At 45.1% G+C, this 17185-nt stretch overlaps 1 protein-coding gene across 1 annotated transcript; it reads left to right on the top strand.

Annotated features, from left to right (window-relative positions):
- The first annotated feature begins 14341 nt into the window (after positions 1-14341).
- Positions 14342-16013, top strand: LOC6536693 (glucose transporter type 3). Its single transcript, XM_002097229.4, has one exon. It carries the CDS (start codon positions 14436-14438, stop codon positions 15939-15941), a length of 1506 nt encoding a protein of 501 aa, XP_002097265.1. The 5' UTR covers positions 14342-14435; the 3' UTR covers positions 15942-16013.
- The last annotated feature ends 1172 nt before the right edge of the window (positions 16014-17185 follow it).

The raw sequence follows: 17185 nt of genomic DNA, 5'->3' as shown, positions 1-17185 counted from the left end.
AATCCCGCATCCCGAATCCCGAACCCTGCACCCCATCCATCCCCGGTAACCTGATCCTCCTAGGCAGCCTCGTATCTCCGGCAGTCCGCCCACAATTCCACAGCTCCAAGTTCCACTCCTTTCCAATTCCCTTCTGGCCGGCAGCAGGACAACTGAGTGGACAGATTTATGCGGCCCGGCTGCCTGGCCTGTAAATCTCTGGCCCCCGGCTGCAGGGCAATAAACACGCATTGGCCCACGACAGCGCCCCACCCACCGACGGACGCACCACAGACAGCACCCGGAGCACCACCAACAACCACCAACAACCACAACCACCACAACGCCCACCTTGAAGCCCCGTTTGGCCAGCTTCAGTTTTGGCCCGCCAAAATCTCGGGCCTTAGATCCACAGGGAAAAACGGAAGACCCAATCCACGACTTCTAAATCGAATGCAGCCTCAGTGAACAGCAAAGTGGATTTTATTTCAAACTTCCTTTTAATTTCAAAATCACAGTGGACGGAAGTTCGCGTAGTGACGAAGCGCACATCGATCTTTTGCGAAGCATGTATGTATGTAATATTTTCCCTTAAAAATGTAAATATCAAAACTATTTGAAGCTTACTTTAAACTGCGATATTTTACGTGTTTAGGGAGTGCATTTGCTTGTAGCCAAAAATGAATTTTAATTTACTACGCATTTTTTCTCCGTGTGATGGCCAAGCGGCGCAACCAACTCCATTACATGAATACGAAAAAAATATACCTACATATAAATAAAAATATATGTATACATGCTGTTGTAGGCTGTTGTTGTTACAAGATTTAATTTCGCAAAAAAGTTACTCACGAAATTTACGAGGAGTACATGGCGTGTGGTTGCCGACTTTTCCGCTGGTGTGGTTGTGAGTTCGCATAAAGTGTTGCCGCCGAGATTTATGCGTCATGAATAAACCCCAGGGGGGTGGTGGTGGTGGTGGCTAAGGAACAGCTCCAACAATACCTCCAACAACAGCAATGTCGCCACAAACTGGCCCGCTACAAGTTTGGCACAAAAAGTTTCTCCGCTCCTCGGGGCAACACAAACGTTCCCAATAAATGAAATCCGTTTACATAAGGAAATACTTTGGGCCAGAAACAAAGGCAAATATCGATTAACTCATACATTTATTTATTACAAGGCACTAAAATATACGCCTTGTTTAAGGTTGATGGAAATAGAAATCCGTTGGGTACTACATTCAAACAGCGTTACTTTTAGTCGCTACTACGAGTAGTAGAGCTGACCTCTTGTGGTATTCACTAGTTTTAAAGGTGAAGAATAAGTTTAAAGGCATCCTTTCATGATTTAAGCCATAAAAGTAGTAATCAGGTATTAAGTAGGATTGATCAATAAGAAATAAAAGTTAAAGTAGATCCAGTTTTATTTATAAAATAAATAGTCCAATTGCGAAATCCAATTGATTAGAGAAAAGTTCAGCTGCTACTTAGCCAGAGATTTATCCACGAGATCCCTGGATTTTCTGCACTTCATCTTGAGCATCGAACGATCAAATATTTGCAACACGTTTCGCGAATGGTCCAAGCCGACTACTCTGGTAATTGAAGAGAGGCCCTAAGATGGAGAAACAATTGCAAGTGGGGCCAGCAATTTATTGGCCTGGCTAAATCAAAAGGATCTGGGGATTGGCCCGGACTCTAGGGCTTGGCCTGGACCGACTCGCTGGCAATAATCCAGTAGAACGCCATAAAAGCTGTTTATGGTTTCGCGCTCCTTGTGCGCCATAAATCGAGCAGGAAAAGGAGGAGACTCCCTGGTCGCCAAGCTGAGATTCTGAACATGGCCCTCTGGTTCCGATTCGATTCTGCTTCTGAGGCATGGAGCAAGGAGCAGGGAACAAGGAGCTCGGAGCAAGGAGCTAGTGGCCGTGGGCTGCCAAGACAGGCGTATATAATTTAGTTATAAAAATAACTGCAACAGCGCTGTAAGATGAGATCGCTTGTTATGGCCGGATCCCCAGGTTTTGGCTAGAACTGGCCCCGTGCTCCGACGTGGAGCGGCGTCATTGTAAATTAAAAATAAATGAAGTGCGTGCTTTCCATTTTCCATCCATTTTCGCTCTATCGCGCTGCACTGCACTGTGCACTGTTTCCGCGGCGCGGAAAAATTTCGATTAAATTATTTATCAGGCTCTTTGGATCTCCGCATCCGCGATTTATGCGCGGTAGCAAAAATGCGATTCGGATTCGATTTTTCAGCTGCAGCGGCTGCCGTGCGAGTAAAAGCCAATTAAACATTTTTATCAGTAGATTGCAATGCGGATGGGTAATTTTATTATTTATTGTCTTTTCGACGCAAAAACAAGGACGAAAAAATAACTGAAATTAAAACCAAAGTGGAGTTTCAATTTGCCAGCCCCACATGGTGCACAGAAAAAAAGAGCAAGAAGCTGGATTCAATAATTTCAAATAATTAAAGTAGGAATGTCTATTATTGTTCGAGTTTCGCATTATCAACAAGAAAAATACAATACTGAGCATAACATTTTCCTACAGCAATAACATCAAGAGATTTTTTGAAAATTGCCATCTAGCTTTTGTAATATATCTGAGTTATTTTCTGCCTGTGTGAACTGTTTGATGCGGCACTCATAAATAATCCTTGACACAATTGCAGGAGCGAGGCGACGGGGGTGGGCCATTCGAGCCCGCCATGAGTGTTAAATAAATTCTGTCAGACAAATTAAAAACGCAAATGTTCCGCCACCTCTCGTTCCATTTGAATATCCATTTCCATTTTGCATTTCCTTCCCGTGCAGCTGATGCTTAGCCTCCTTTATGTCCGTCTGGGCGACTATTATTAGAAACATTTTGCAGATATTTATGCGGCGCGTGACGCGTTGTCTCCCTCTAGTGGCGGCCTCTTCTGGATCCCCTCAGACCAAGAAAAAAACGCCACCCATGCCCATGGCCTCCGCTTTCCTATTTGCATAATCGCTTTCGATTCCTCGCACGGCCAGCGCCTTAAATGAGTTATTTGCGAGGGGGTCGCCAGTCGCCCGCCATTCCGCCCGCCATTGCCGATTCGATTAGTGAATCAATAAGGATCTGCTCTGCATTCTAATGCGATTTATGGTCGAAACGGGCAGATTGTCGCATAATTTTATTCCAATTCTGATTCGTTTTTTATTTCGCTGAATGGGAATAAAAGAATTTAAAATTGAGAAGCCAGGGGAGCGACGGAAGTGTTATGGGATGGGTAATTTATCCGAAATCAGGGTGAAATATTGCACTAGCATGGTAGATGGTACTGCCACTTTTAGCTTTAGGTAGTGGTGTGCTTCATTTTCCCTGGAAATGGCTAGAAAACAAAACAATAATAATTGAAGGGTAAGAGCGGACCCAAACCTGTGATAATTCAGCTGCAGATCTCTACTTCTTAAATTGATTTCGCAGATAATAATAGATCAGACTGAGTAGACCCACCTACCTTATTACCCAAGTTTATTCATAGACAGATAGTATGTACTTATGCAATTCTAGTTCCGATTGCGACTGCTTGAGGCATTACCGCCAACTGTTATTACTTATGGGTACATGGGACTGGCGTCTAAAAGTGCAACTGATGCTATCTGGTTACTAATTTGCAAGTATTGTTGCACAGATCTAGCTTATAATTAAGTGCAGATGAAGTGGTAGGATTGGAAATTAATGGACTGATAAAACAGATGGTGTGAGACTGGCCATTTTCTTTTTTGCAGCCTATGAGTGTAAACAAACGTTATATAAATGAGTGCTTAAATTCAAATAATAATTCAAATAAATAATAAGAGATGACACATTAATACACATGTTAAAGCTCGTTATTAAAAAGCCTCATTCAAATGTGCATATATTAAGACGCTGATGTCTTCCATTGTTAAGTCAGGCAGAAATCTCATTTCGCACTGAGATAAATATTCATTACATTATTTTTAAGGCCAACTCCCACACGGAGTGATGACGATCCAGAAATGAATGTCCGGCGCATCAACAGAGCGAAGATTTAATTAAAACATTTTCGAACTGATGGCGGATGGTGGCGAATTTACGATGCCTTTGAGGCGGGATCATCTGCGGATCGGATCGGTTGCCGGATTGAAGCTGGCTGAATAACGAGCTGCGTTACAATTTCGCTGATTGCGCACAATTGCAGGAGATACAGATACGATTTACATGCAGCCATACCGAAAAACAACAATAGCAATCAGCGGAGCCTCGCGAATTTATAGTACACTCGCAGCGCAAAGCCAAAGTTCATAAAGTTTCATCAGACCAAGGCAGAAAGGCAGAAAGGGTTTTAGGCCGGGTCCACAAAAGGCGCATGAATATCGGAAAGTCGGAAAGACGACGGCGAAGATGGCGAAAAATATATTTCGCAGAGAGCTCCTTAAAATATGCAAATGAAGAAATAAATTTGCATCCCTTTTTGTGTCATCACACACTCGCACACCGATGCAGCATTTACGTTTCTATGTGTGCTGCAATCAGCTTATACACAGAAAAAAATGATTGTGTCAGTGCTCATTAGTTGTTTTTATTATTATAAACTTACACTTGAACAGCATTTATAAATGATGAGCTACTTGTAGGAACCATCTACAAAAGATCAGATTCTTTCCACTTTATTTTATTTAAACATTTATTTCTCGTATGAAGAAAATCTTACATAGAACTATGAATAAAAGTATCAGAGAAGTATAGAAAAATAATATTTTCTGCCTTTTATTAAAATAAGTATAAATAGGATTATCTGAAATGGTTTATTCGGAACGTTATGATTATTGTTCCGCTTTTTTCACTCTGCACAAACACATTTTCGTGGAAGGAGCAGGAGCTCGGACTCACGTCTCGGGCATAAATAGCACTAGCATATTCAAAGCCTCCAGAGGCTGTCGTGCTCGCCGCAGAGTCAAAAGATTAAGACACAAAATTCTTTATATGCTAAAGCGCAAATAACATTAAATTAAGCAACTTTTTGTGCTCTCCCCAGAGGAGCAGCTCCTCTGTCCGCCTGCGAGGATGAGGACGTGGATGAGCATGAAGATGACGATGGAGGCGAGGCTGGGAGCCTGGAGTCGAGCCAAGGCTAAAGTTTCTTGCGGTTAACGGCAATTTATGCATTTCGGGTTTTAATTCTAAAATTGTGACTCACAACAGGCGGAGGCACTTCTTCTGCGGACCAGAGTGTGCTCACCTAATGGCTTTGGCTTTGGCTTTGTTCCGGACTGGCATATACCATTCCATACGTGTAGCAATTACGGCATTTGCGTTTGAAACTTTTACTTTGCCTGCAGAATGGGCAATTAGATGGGCAAAACTTGAGCTCACTTTACACGTATGCAGATTGCGGTTGCTGCAGGAAGAGGACACTTTCAAATCCTGTATTTCCGGCTGAGGTTAAGCAATCCAAAGGGATTAAATCGTTGATGGCGCCGTGGAATCGAGCTTTAACATACGATTCTCATTTTGACTCTCCTCGCTTTAATTTAATGCTTTTATCCTTGATGAATCTCTAACTATCCACTGATTGGTTTGCCCCCAGCTCACCGATTACCTATTTACCAACCGATTTCAGCCCGTTTAGCAATGCCGATATTCATTACATCATTGAATGCTGACGAGGCACATTGCCGTGCAATAGCAGCTCATTAAATGGCTGAAACCACGCGGGGAATACCAGCAATTCACTTACGAGGAACAGAAACAATGGAGCGTCTCCGCCGCCAACTCTCGACAGGCCATAAATGGCAGCTAAGCAGCAGAGTTATGGCCATCGAGGCTGCCTCCAATTTGCCACCAAGGATGCGAAATGCGAAAGGCCATTAATGGAAACATGTGCAGTGCCCGAGTCGAGGTTGGGATGCTGCAGTGGGACCCGTGTTTTGGAGCGCACAGAAAGAAATTACAGGTGGAAGTGTAAAATTGCATGTTACATGTTTTAATGAAGCTCATCTTCCATAGACTTCTAGTAGTTGGAAAACTTGTGGGGAAAATGTATTTGCTTGTTTGATTACTGATTGTAAACCTAAACCACAACTATTTCTCGCCGTGTGACCATTCCAGTTCCCAAATGGCGTGTTGATGCGCTGCCAAATTGGCCGGCGACTGCAGAATGCGTGAGAGACGGTCCGAGTTGCATTAAATCATGCATTAACCATGAGCCTGGAACCCGCTTTCTGCTGCTCAGGACCAATTTGGCAGCGATCCTTTGTTGCCGCAGTGCAGACAATGTTTTAAACATCGTCTGGTTGGAATGAATTTTTATTGGCCACGAGGTTTTCTCTATTTTCTCTGTGTTCTTTGGCAATTGTCAGGGAGTCATGAATTTTGCACTGGAAGGTGGGTGGGTGGAAGTGGCATATCTGCCATCCCGATAATAACTTAATATGAGTTTTTAATCCCGGTCCGTCGTCCTGCACACGGCGACAACCCCAAATCCACTCTGATGATTAAAAATGATAAAATTGTTTAGTGCCGCTGGCAATGGGTCTCCCGGGTGCCCTAAGCTGCTATACACACATTATAAAATGGTCGCCGGGATCAGCGAAAAGGGACAGGACGTGTGTCTGATTACGGCCCCAGTTGTCTCTTCGTCCTTGGTCCTTAGTCCTTGGTCCTTGGACCTTTCCCAGCCCAGTCTCAGTAAGTAAACAGGAAAATGTCAAAATTTAAGCTCACCAGTAGCCATGAATGCTTAATTGTGTCGCATGTTTCTGGTGCGAGTGGTGCAGGAGTGGGTGCGGTGGTTCGTTGGTTCAGTGGTTCGGTGGGGCGTAATTAAAGCCGGCTTACGGTGGCCATATATGACTTGATGGGCTGCTGAAAAAGGGTTCAAGTCGCAGGGTTGCGTGCCGGCGCTTTATCAACCTGATTTGCGAGATTGGATTCAGCCTCGCCAGCCCGTGGCTTATGTGGCTTTATTGCGGTCTTAGCGGTCCTGTGGTTATGCTCCGGCTCAATGCGGTGGTCCTCTGTGCAAATACATATTTCAACAGAGTTTAACAAATTAATTCAGCAAAGTTTCGCAACTTTGCACGATTTGGCTCGGCTCCAGAAATGGGAAAGAGGCGGTTTTTGACCGAAGAGGATGGGACACTTGGCCAAATATCATTTTCCTGGCCAAGTTTCCGCCATAAATTTACTAGTCCAGAGCAAAAGAACCACTTAAAATTAACGAAATTGGCAAAGAAATTGAAGAACTTTTTCCTATATAAAATATTTTACTTTATAGCCATTTCCATTAAAGAATTTAGTGCTAAGCGATAGAAATTAGCATATACTTAATTTTAAACGGGAAACTCATTCAATATTACCTTATTAGAAACTACTGAATTAGTTTAAATGGATTCTTTTTAAAAATACGAATAACAACCTTTTGGGATCTCAATTCCTGAGCAAATTGTTAGGGAATTTACCGTTACCGTTAAAGCCCAATTGGCTGCCTTAAAGCCTAACCCTCCGATGACTCCATCTCTGGGGCAATTCGCATTCCCCGACTATCGATCCCTGCCCTCCTGAAATCCCAGTTCCGAATCCTTTTGTTCGCCGGCTGAAGCGAAATGACTAACGGCGGGCCAAAAATAAAAGGAGCCCGTTTCGTGATTCGTCTGCGTTAATCAACTGGCTGGAAAGGTGAGTCCGGTGCTGTTAGCCGTATGGGAACAAAAAGCCGAAAACAAGAGGTGGAGAAATGGGAATGCGAAACCAAACACGAAAGTTGACATCACGGAGTAACGAATATGTACATTTGTATGTGCTTTTGGCCCTTTGTTTCGCCGCAGAAGTTTATTTTGAACTTTTCCCAGGCAGCGGCATGCGAGAAATGCGGTCGGTCTCCCTTTTGCCTTAATGGCCCAAAAGGACAAAACGTGTTTTTAATTACTCGTACTACGGAGCCCCCTTCGCTATTTACGGGCGACATTATCCGTTGTAAACTTGCCTTTTAGCCGGAAAAAGTTTTCCCGAACTCGGAAAACTGTGGAATTTCTGGTTGCACTTGCCAATGGCTGGGAATCGCAAACAGTTTCGAAGCGTTCAATGGCGCATTAAAAGTCGATTGCCTCTGCCCTATTCCCTCTGACCCTGGATTTTCCTCGCGCCGATTGGACGGCGGCCTTCGCAGCCATAAATTCAATTTCCGCGCCATGAATTCCAATTCCATTAATTCCACTAAATTGACCCGCGCGCCATCTAGCGGCATGTGGACGCACTGCGGCGCGATGGGGCGGCCCACGCCCCTCTTAGCCCGGCTTCCCCCTTCTCAGTCGGGCTTTAAAGTGTGGACGCAATAAGCCTGTGGAACCCAATCGCGGGACCAGGCCACGATACCTGCCTATCTGGCATGGCCAGGAAAACCTGTTTTCTCTTCGGGAGCGAAGTTCCTGTTGAAACGGGTTAGGGGCCCAAATTCCAACCAAAATCACACGAAAGAAATTTAAAAGTTCAGTTTTATCATTTTAATTTCTATACATTGTAATTTTAACACAATTTGTTGGTTTTAAAGGAACTTTGCTCCTCTGCATGATTAGTAAGTAAGTAGTTAAAGCCATCTAATGAAATAAGTCTGCTGATCCGATACTCCCAAGATTTCTGAAACGAGTCAAAGTTGGAGAATTAAAATATAGCCAATAATGCTTTTAAAGTGTATAAAGAAGTTTTTATATAGTGAGTGCTTTTTGTGCTGCTAAGTGAGGTCTTAAAACTACTTTACTGTTGTTAGTGACCTAAAATACTTATATCTGGTGTTATTTAATATATAATATTTTTTACAAAAGGTCTACATTTTTTCCATCACAAATTAAATGAAATGGGAAGATTTTTACGTGCCGCAAATTCAACTGGTAGAGTCCTTCAATCCTGCTACAATGCCAAATCATGGAGACGCTCTCCCCAAACACTTTGCTTTGGCCATAACAATTACAGCCATAACATAAATTGCCGCAGCACCCAAACACAATTAAAATAACTGTCATTGTATTGGCATTAAATGTCAATTTAAGCGAGTGCGTGTCATTCACGGCCTGTCCTGCCCATCATCCCCCTCCTCTATATATATGTACACATATATTCCATATCGCCTGGGTTGAGATTGGAAGTTAGGATCGAAGTCAGTCGTCGCCTGGCAATCGCACTTCCGTTTCACTCGGCGCTGCACTGAATAAATATTTTCACAGGACGCCAACGGGAATTCGGGAGTTTTGGCCGCACATTCAATAGATTTTCATCACTTGCACTGCGGAAAATTAAACAAACATCCCCCAGCTGAGCCCGGATTTTTCCGGGGTGGCTGCTGCCACCACGAACCGCCATGTTGGCATCGATTTTCCATGCTGCTCTGTGGAGTCTGTCGCATGGCGAACAGGATTTCCTCTTCTGCGCTGCCGGCCGTGTAGATACAGATACGGATGCTGAAAGGCAGCCTCCTGCGGCGGCCACCAATTCGGTTTCATTCAGCTGCACACTCGATCAACGAGATAGTTCTGAAAACCACAGTCTGGGGCAAGAAAATATGGATGTGTCAGATGCACTTTGTTTTGACTATTTAGAAATGTATATGTGGATAAATTTATTGTTGAACCTCTTTGTGTTTACTTGATTTCGGCGCGGTTACTTCATTTTTAGCTTAAATTAAATAAATATTATATTTATTTTTAAGTTCATCTTTAAATTTGAATTACCTATGATTATGATTCTGAACAACGCAATGTAAACTACGTGTATGCTCATCGCTCTATTGATATCGACAGTGAAGCTCCACAATGCCTACACAGCGACTTCCTTTGCGACTCAATCGCCCAAACACCCCTTTTTCGATTTGAGGTCCTGGCGAGGGATCATGAATCAGGCGAGTGGCCATAATTCTGCCGCCAGATAAAGCTATTACCGCCATGCCGGATAAGTGCGCAGTCGGCGCAGAACGCTAGCGCTCCAAGCGGTGCTGTCCCCGTTAGATTAGAATTTAAATCCGGTGGCAGGGCCAACCACCCACCACCCACCAATCCACCCACTCAGCTACCCTGCTCTCGCAAAAGAGCGAGTACAAAGGACGCGACTCGCTAGGCCATTAAGGATATCACCCCGAATGGCCGGGAACTCCGGTTCCAGCCGTTCCTGGATGGGGCATCGTTCAGGCGGGTGGTTTTGCTCATGGTGCTCCTTGTGCTCCTTCTGCTCCTTTGCTCCCCGTTTCCTGGACAGCGCAGCTTAATACAAACATTGAATAAATCTCATTGCGGCGTTTATTTTAATTTCTACGTAAACATAAACTACGAGCGCTAAGGGAGCGGTCGTCCTTTTCGCGAGATGGTGATTTCACGCAGCAGGATACACGAAACGAAGGACACCGGGAAAGCAGCTCGCTCAGTGGAATTTATGCCATTATATATTCCAATATACAAGGCATTTACAATTTCTCATTATAATGTTACGTTCGAGTTGCGCTTTTAATTAAACGCTTATATGGAGTACATTGAAATTTATTTTGCACTCAAATATTAAAATTATTAATGTTCTAAATCCAATCTTTATAATTTGCAAATTCATTTCAAAGCAGTCAAACTGCTTAAATGTAAGCAACAATCGATTGGTTTTGTAATTATCACGTATGTGATTCTATGTATGAGAAGATTATTCATGGAGGTAAATCCAGTCATTCCGGATGCCATCTCAGAATCCATTCCCGATACATATTTTATTTGACTGCTGACTTTGCATTTGCATGCATAATGACCAATTAATATTTACCAACTCGATGTTTGCGACTGGGACACCGAGAGAGACACCCCAGGTCCGGGACTGGGACCGGGCACGGGCACGTTCGATAACCTTTTGGTACCCAATTGCAGTGTTACCCTAATGAACTGCCGCCACTCGAGGCCAAGAGATAGGTCCGTGGCGTGGCAGGGAAAAGGGGCTGGTGGCTGAAATCAGCAACTTAATGTTGCATTTTATCGCCAAGACGCTCTGGTTCCCTCACCTTATCGCATCCAGGGCAGATGAGGCCGGAGCCGAGCTTCTCCCCTCGGCGGTGGTGGGAAAATGGGAACGAATTCGGCAGCATGTTTGTATAAATTTTTTATAGGTAATACACTTAAGGAAACGACACTTAGAGTCATCATTACAAGCGCTTCGGCTGCAATAACAGGCCATCTTGCACATAGTTTTCGCAATTTACTTGATCCCCGGCGTGCGTCCTGGATCAATGGAGGATGGAATAGGTGGAGTGGGTGGAATGGGTGGAACAGCTCCTGGTAACTGCTGGCCTCAAGTGCCCAAGGCAGTCGATTAGCCGTTTTAGGCAAACTTCGGGCCGCAAGCGATGGCGTTTTCATCATCCGCTATTGGCCATTAAGGACACCGGTGGCAGGTTATGAGCTTGCTAGAAAATATGCCAGAGTTTTAATCTTAAAGAGGGGGCTCGGGAAACTCCTCGTTGATATATTTTCCAGACAAAGATGTCCAGACGGAGACCCCACGCTCCACGCTCTACGCCCCGGTGATTCCGAATCGCTTCTAATAATGCAATTGATTCTTGATTTGCACTCTCCATTTCGAAATTGGCCGCCGGGACAGAGGGGAATTGGAATGGAGGGCGGGCGGAGGAAGTCGCGAGGGCAACGTGCGCATTCCATAAATCCACGCTTCATTTTCGCTACATTAAACGTCAAAATATGAACCCATTTGTGAAACATTTTTGCGCTGCCGAGCGTCCAGCATGCCAGTAGTCCATGGCCATTATAACTACAACAACAAGGGCGACGGCAGCAACAACAGGCGATGTCCTCGACGGCAGAGCAACATTACGGCAATAACGGGACGGACAAAAGGAAAACTAGAAAACGCGCAGAGGTCCGCGGAAGGAAAAGCCATCCTCGATGGTCGGTGTTCGATGGTCGACTTCTGAGTGGGCTTTCCCTGAAATCATGTAAGCACATATCTGACATTTACAGCGTTGATACAGACTCCTAGTTTGATATATTTTTAATTAAAAAATAATTATTACTGATTAATATCTTATAAGGCAAAGAAATCAGCTTATCAGATACTATTGTATATACACATTTTAAGAAGACGATAACCATCGTGGCTTTGCGAAATATATACATATGTAGAAATAATCATATGTATTGATCATATAACATCGGCAAATCAGCGATATTGGTTTCAGCAGCAGTAAGATCCTAGATCTTTAAAACTTGTTAAAGACAGGCAAACTTGACAAAAACTTGAGATTGTGAGATCGGGCAAATATGCTAAGAGGAGGCCGCAGTAGTACAAGCAATTTCATCTTCTTATTCATGAATTTCCGGCGGAACGAGTCCGCTGAGTGTCATTCCCGCCGTTGTCCTCAATCGGAAGGGGCATGGAAGAGAGCAAAGGACGAAAAAGGAGGGGCGGAATCGAAATCGAGTCGATGAGATGAGATGCGCACGTTCCACAAAAAAGCAACAATGGCATCTCGTATGAGGCATGCAGCAAGCCAGTCTCCGGGGACTTTGACTCCCGCTGCAATTACGAGTATTTTTTAACTGCTTATTGCGTTTGCGTCCTTCCCATCCAAACCCCCAGAACGGCAGCCATTGAGGTCCGGATATGAGTGCCAGCAACAAGCAAACAAGGACCAACAACTGAATTTCATTCGATTTCAATGCGAAAGGGGATCTCGGGAGCTCGCCAATAAAAATTAACGATACACGCATACCCAGTTCACGAAATGTTGGCCTTTATATAAAGTATCTTATTTTTTCACTTCTTTTTGCTTCGGTGGGTGGGTCGAAATTTCAATTTCGTTGAAAACCGAATTGCGGTGTAAAAAGGTTTCCACATGCCTATGATTTCAGGGGAACGCTTCAAATGAAAAGGGATATAGCTTTAAGTTATTGCAGTTAGCTTAGGATTCAGTTCCCCAAGTACTTAAACATATTTCGTAATAAGTCACTATTATTGCAAGATACTCTGTAGTATCTGTGCACACCCATATCTTTAAAACCCCATTAACCAAACCATATAAGCATCCCATTTCCAACGACGTAACCACCCCTCTATCGCCTTCAACCAGCAATCACAACATCATTAAAAATCGCTGCTTCACTTTTCTCAATTAGCTGCTATAGTATCGTAATTCTGAGACTAAAATCTAATTTAGTTCGATGGGAAATGGTCCATAAGGCAAAGGAAGCTTGCCTCCTCATGATTTTTTCGCACACCAAGGAAACTTGAACCCGATGGAGGTCGTAACAATATTTTCACGTTTTTCCCAAGTCCGGAATGAGTTTTTGAAATTTATTTCGGGTTCCGGGCGGCGAGAAGGGAGGCATCCAATCCGAAATGCGGCCTCGTGGAGAGGGCAACCAACAGGCGAGTGCCATTATTTTGATACTCAGGGCTATTAACGTTAATTTTCGTTAGTTACGTAATACGTATTCGAAAGCACCTTACACCCACCCACACACAAATACCATATACATACGTATATATCGAGTTCCATTACGGAAAATCCCCGTCCCGTTTTCCACTTTTTCTTGGGGTGAAGCAAGCATCCACCATGCGTGCACATGCGATGTGTGGAACAGCTTAACCCCACACCGCCCAGTGTGCCCTCAGAATCCCCATCCGCATCCCCATCCCCGCCACCTACTCCTCCGCTTTTCCTGCCATTTCCCGGGTGTCTCAGTTTGGCCGGAGGCCGATGGCATTAAGGAGATTTACGAGTACATGATTTTGCATGTTCGGTGCCCCCGATGCCATTTAGATTCGCTTAGGTACATTTTCATCCTGGCACCCACACACGATCCCGCTTCATACAGATACGTGTGTGTATTTGCGTACGCATTTAATGGCCCATTAGTGCTATCAAATACGCATAAATATCTGCACTTCGCCAGAAGTACACAAGTACACCCGGACAGATACCCGTGCAAATTCAAAACACACCTCTACCCACCCATCCAAACTCCTCCGGGTTGTATCGTACATACATGTGTCCATGGGTGGGGAGCGAACAAATATTTGCAGATGCCAGTTTATGGTCGACTACATGTCCCTTTTCAGTTTAGTTGGGCGGTACGAGGATTTGGAAATGCAATATTATAAATCGCTCGCCCACAATCCATCCCCTCATTGCTCTGACTTTATACTGGCATATTTTTGGGAGTTTCTGGGAATATCATAATGAGATGTATAATTACTGGGCGTGCTTTCTGGTTAACTAAATGTTTGGAGAGCGCTCTAAAGCTCATTTTGCACATTCATGGCTTTTCTCGCATAAATGCCTTTTTCTATACAGATCATATTTATTTTAGTTTTTGAATCCTAAACACAACAAAAAGTTTTCATCTTAGTATGCCACACGAAACTGGTCTCGAATTTGGAAAATTAGGCTCCTAAATTGTCGTATTTTCACTTTTAATATAAATGAGGAAATGGGGAACACGAGATGCGGAACCGGTCGAACCACCCCAATCTTCGACGAAAAGTGCCGGTCGGTCTGCGAAGAAGCCGGCTGAACTGCCAGGTCCTGTCCGCCAAAATGTCAGCAACGTGGGCCTCTACAAGGCGACCCTGTACAGCAACATTGGATCCTTCTTCTTCGGCATAGCAGTGGGCTGGTCAGGAACCGCGGAGAGTTGTGTGATGGAGAGGCACGCCTACGGCTTCCAACCCACGCCGTTGCAGTGGAACGGAGTTTGCATCCTGCTGACTCTCGGAGCGGCCTTTTGGTGTCTGCCCATGGGAATGATGGTGCGGTTCTGCGGCTGCAGGCGCACCATCCTCATCCAGCTGCTGCCGAATGTCCTGGGCTGGTTCCTCACGGTCTTCGCCCAAAGTGTTCCGATGCTCTATGCCGGTCGCTTTTTCCTGGGAATGTGCGGCGGTGCCCATTGCGTGGTGGTGCCCATCTACAACGCCGAAATCAGCACCCCCAAGAAACGCGGGGCCATGGGCGTCATATTCGAAGGGGCCTGCATTTGTGGGGTGATCTATAGCTTCGCCATGTCGCTTTTCCTCGAGTTGCGAATCATTAACTTTGTGAATCTGGTTCTGCTGGCACTGGGGCCACTGCAGATTCTCATGCCTGAGTCGCCGGCCTACTATGTGGACCATGACAACATCGCACGGGCGGAGCACTCTCTTCGCTTCCTGCGCGGCCAGCAGTACGACACCAGGAGGGAGATCGACCATCTGACCCGGGATCCCACAGACAGTGAGCGGGAAGTGCGCCAAGGACCGCTGCTGGGCTTCAAGTACAAGAAGGTACGACGAAGTCTGGCGCGCTGCTTGGCGGTCTCCATGCTCCAGAAGCTGTGTGGTGCCCTGGTGTTCATCTTCTATGGCCTCAACATGTTGGACTGCCTAAAGATTGCTCGAGAATTTGGATTAATCTTGTGCCTGGGAGTGGTTTTAGGCTTCCTCGCTTGCTTTTTTCTCGTAGATCGCTTGGGCCGACGCCCACTGCTGATCTTCTCCTCGGCCGGAATCGTTTGTATGTCCATCTTCCTGGGACTGTACTTTAAGCTGTGGATGACGATGGACCTGACCGCCATGTCCTGGATCGCCCTCTTCTGCGTAGCTCTCTTTGTGGGCTGCTACACCGCCGGAGTGGGTTCGCTCACCTGGGTGCTCACGGCGGAGCTCCTCGTGAGACCCATGCGACCCTTGGGCTGTTCCATAGTCTGTACCTCCAACTGGCTGACCGCCTTCTTCGTCATCTGCTGGTTCGGCAGCCACGACGTCAAGTGCCAGCCGTACCTGTTCCTGCTGTTCGCCATCATCGCCTCGCTCATCCTGCTCATCGCGCTGATCTACATCCCGGAGACCAAGAACCTGTCCTTTGCCAAGATCCAGCAGAGGCTGGGTGGGTTCATGAACCGGCCCACAGTGATTACGTTCACTTCCAGCAGCGACTCCTCGGACGCGTAGTACTTGAGATGTCAAATAAACCCACGTGTAGAATTCGGTAGTCAAGGTAAATAAAAATTAAATTAAATGTAATGGCATTTGGGTAGTTCTTTTGGTAATTGGGATGAATCGCCTCAAATACGGGTTAATAGAGACTAAACTATTTGAAATGGAGGTATCAAATCAAGGTTTCTGTAATAATATATTTATAATAATGATGGCAAATGAATGAATATTCAACTATGTATTCCGCATAATGCCTTGAGTCGTTGCTGCACTTCCTGCCGTATTCGTTACTACATTGTCTTAATCATTACCAAGCACTCACTTGTTTATGCGACTTGTGTGGCGACATTTTCTGTTTTGCGCACTTTTCCTCGCGCGCGTAATTAAAAGTTATGTTTTACACTGTAAATTCATTGGCGGTGCTGGCACATTTATGAATTTATGCGCTGTGTGTGCTGAAAGTTGCGCCAAGGCGAGCGCAAACTGGGATCGGGTTCCACTGGCGTTCTGGTACGAGAATAAATATTAATTTGCATTTTGCCACATGATTTAGACGGCCATAAAGTCCAATAAATGAGCCACTGCAACTGGGGCCTCATTGAGCTAAATGGCAGAGAAGGGGCGACTTGCTTCGTCTTGATCTGCGGCATTGGTATGGATGGTAAGTGGGCCGATTCGCAGTGGTACGCTGCGATCATCTGGATTTATCTATCCGCAATTAATTAAATTGATTTCAACCCGAATTGAGCTCCCCGCTCACCTGTCCGCCGGATAAGTATTTACATTCCCACGAGCGGCGCATGCAAATCGGGGTTGACATTTCGCGGCAAAAATACGAGGCACCATAAAAATAGTTTACGACTTTTAATTACGGACACAGCGTGCGGTCGGCGGACAGAAGAAAAATATAATGGCTGAGCCTTCTGGCCTTTGTCTTTCCCGGACTTCTTCCTGGCTTGTTGGCTTATTTATTGGGGTTTTAAGCCTCCATTTTGGTGGCTGGTCCTGGGTCTGAGCCTTTGTAAGTCCGATTCCCCTGAATTATATCTCAATTCATTCCCCCCAATAAATTTGATAAATTTCTCATTTTGCTTACCTGCCCGCTGGGATCTTCCGACCTCGGATCTCGGATCCCCGATCTCCGATCTGGGATCTCGGATCGCCATGCCGCCGAATCGTAAATTAATGGAGGACTCCGCCATGTGCTCCCAGTCAGTTTCAGTCGTCAGTCGAAAAGGCTGATTAAAATGTTCAGCTCG

The sequence above is a fragment of the Drosophila yakuba genome, chromosome 3R (genome assembly GCF_016746365.2).
Source record: "Drosophila yakuba strain Tai18E2 chromosome 3R, Prin_Dyak_Tai18E2_2.1, whole genome shotgun sequence".
Taxonomy (NCBI): domain Eukaryota; kingdom Metazoa; phylum Arthropoda; class Insecta; order Diptera; family Drosophilidae; genus Drosophila; species Drosophila yakuba.
Note: the sequence above shows the minus strand (reverse complement) of the source record. Positions and strands in the feature narration are given on the sequence as shown.

Coding starts and splice junctions, on each gene's coding strand:
- LOC6536693 (XM_002097229.4), top strand. CDS start 14,436: ATGAGGAAATGGGGAACACGAGATGCGGAACCGGTCGAACCACCCCAA.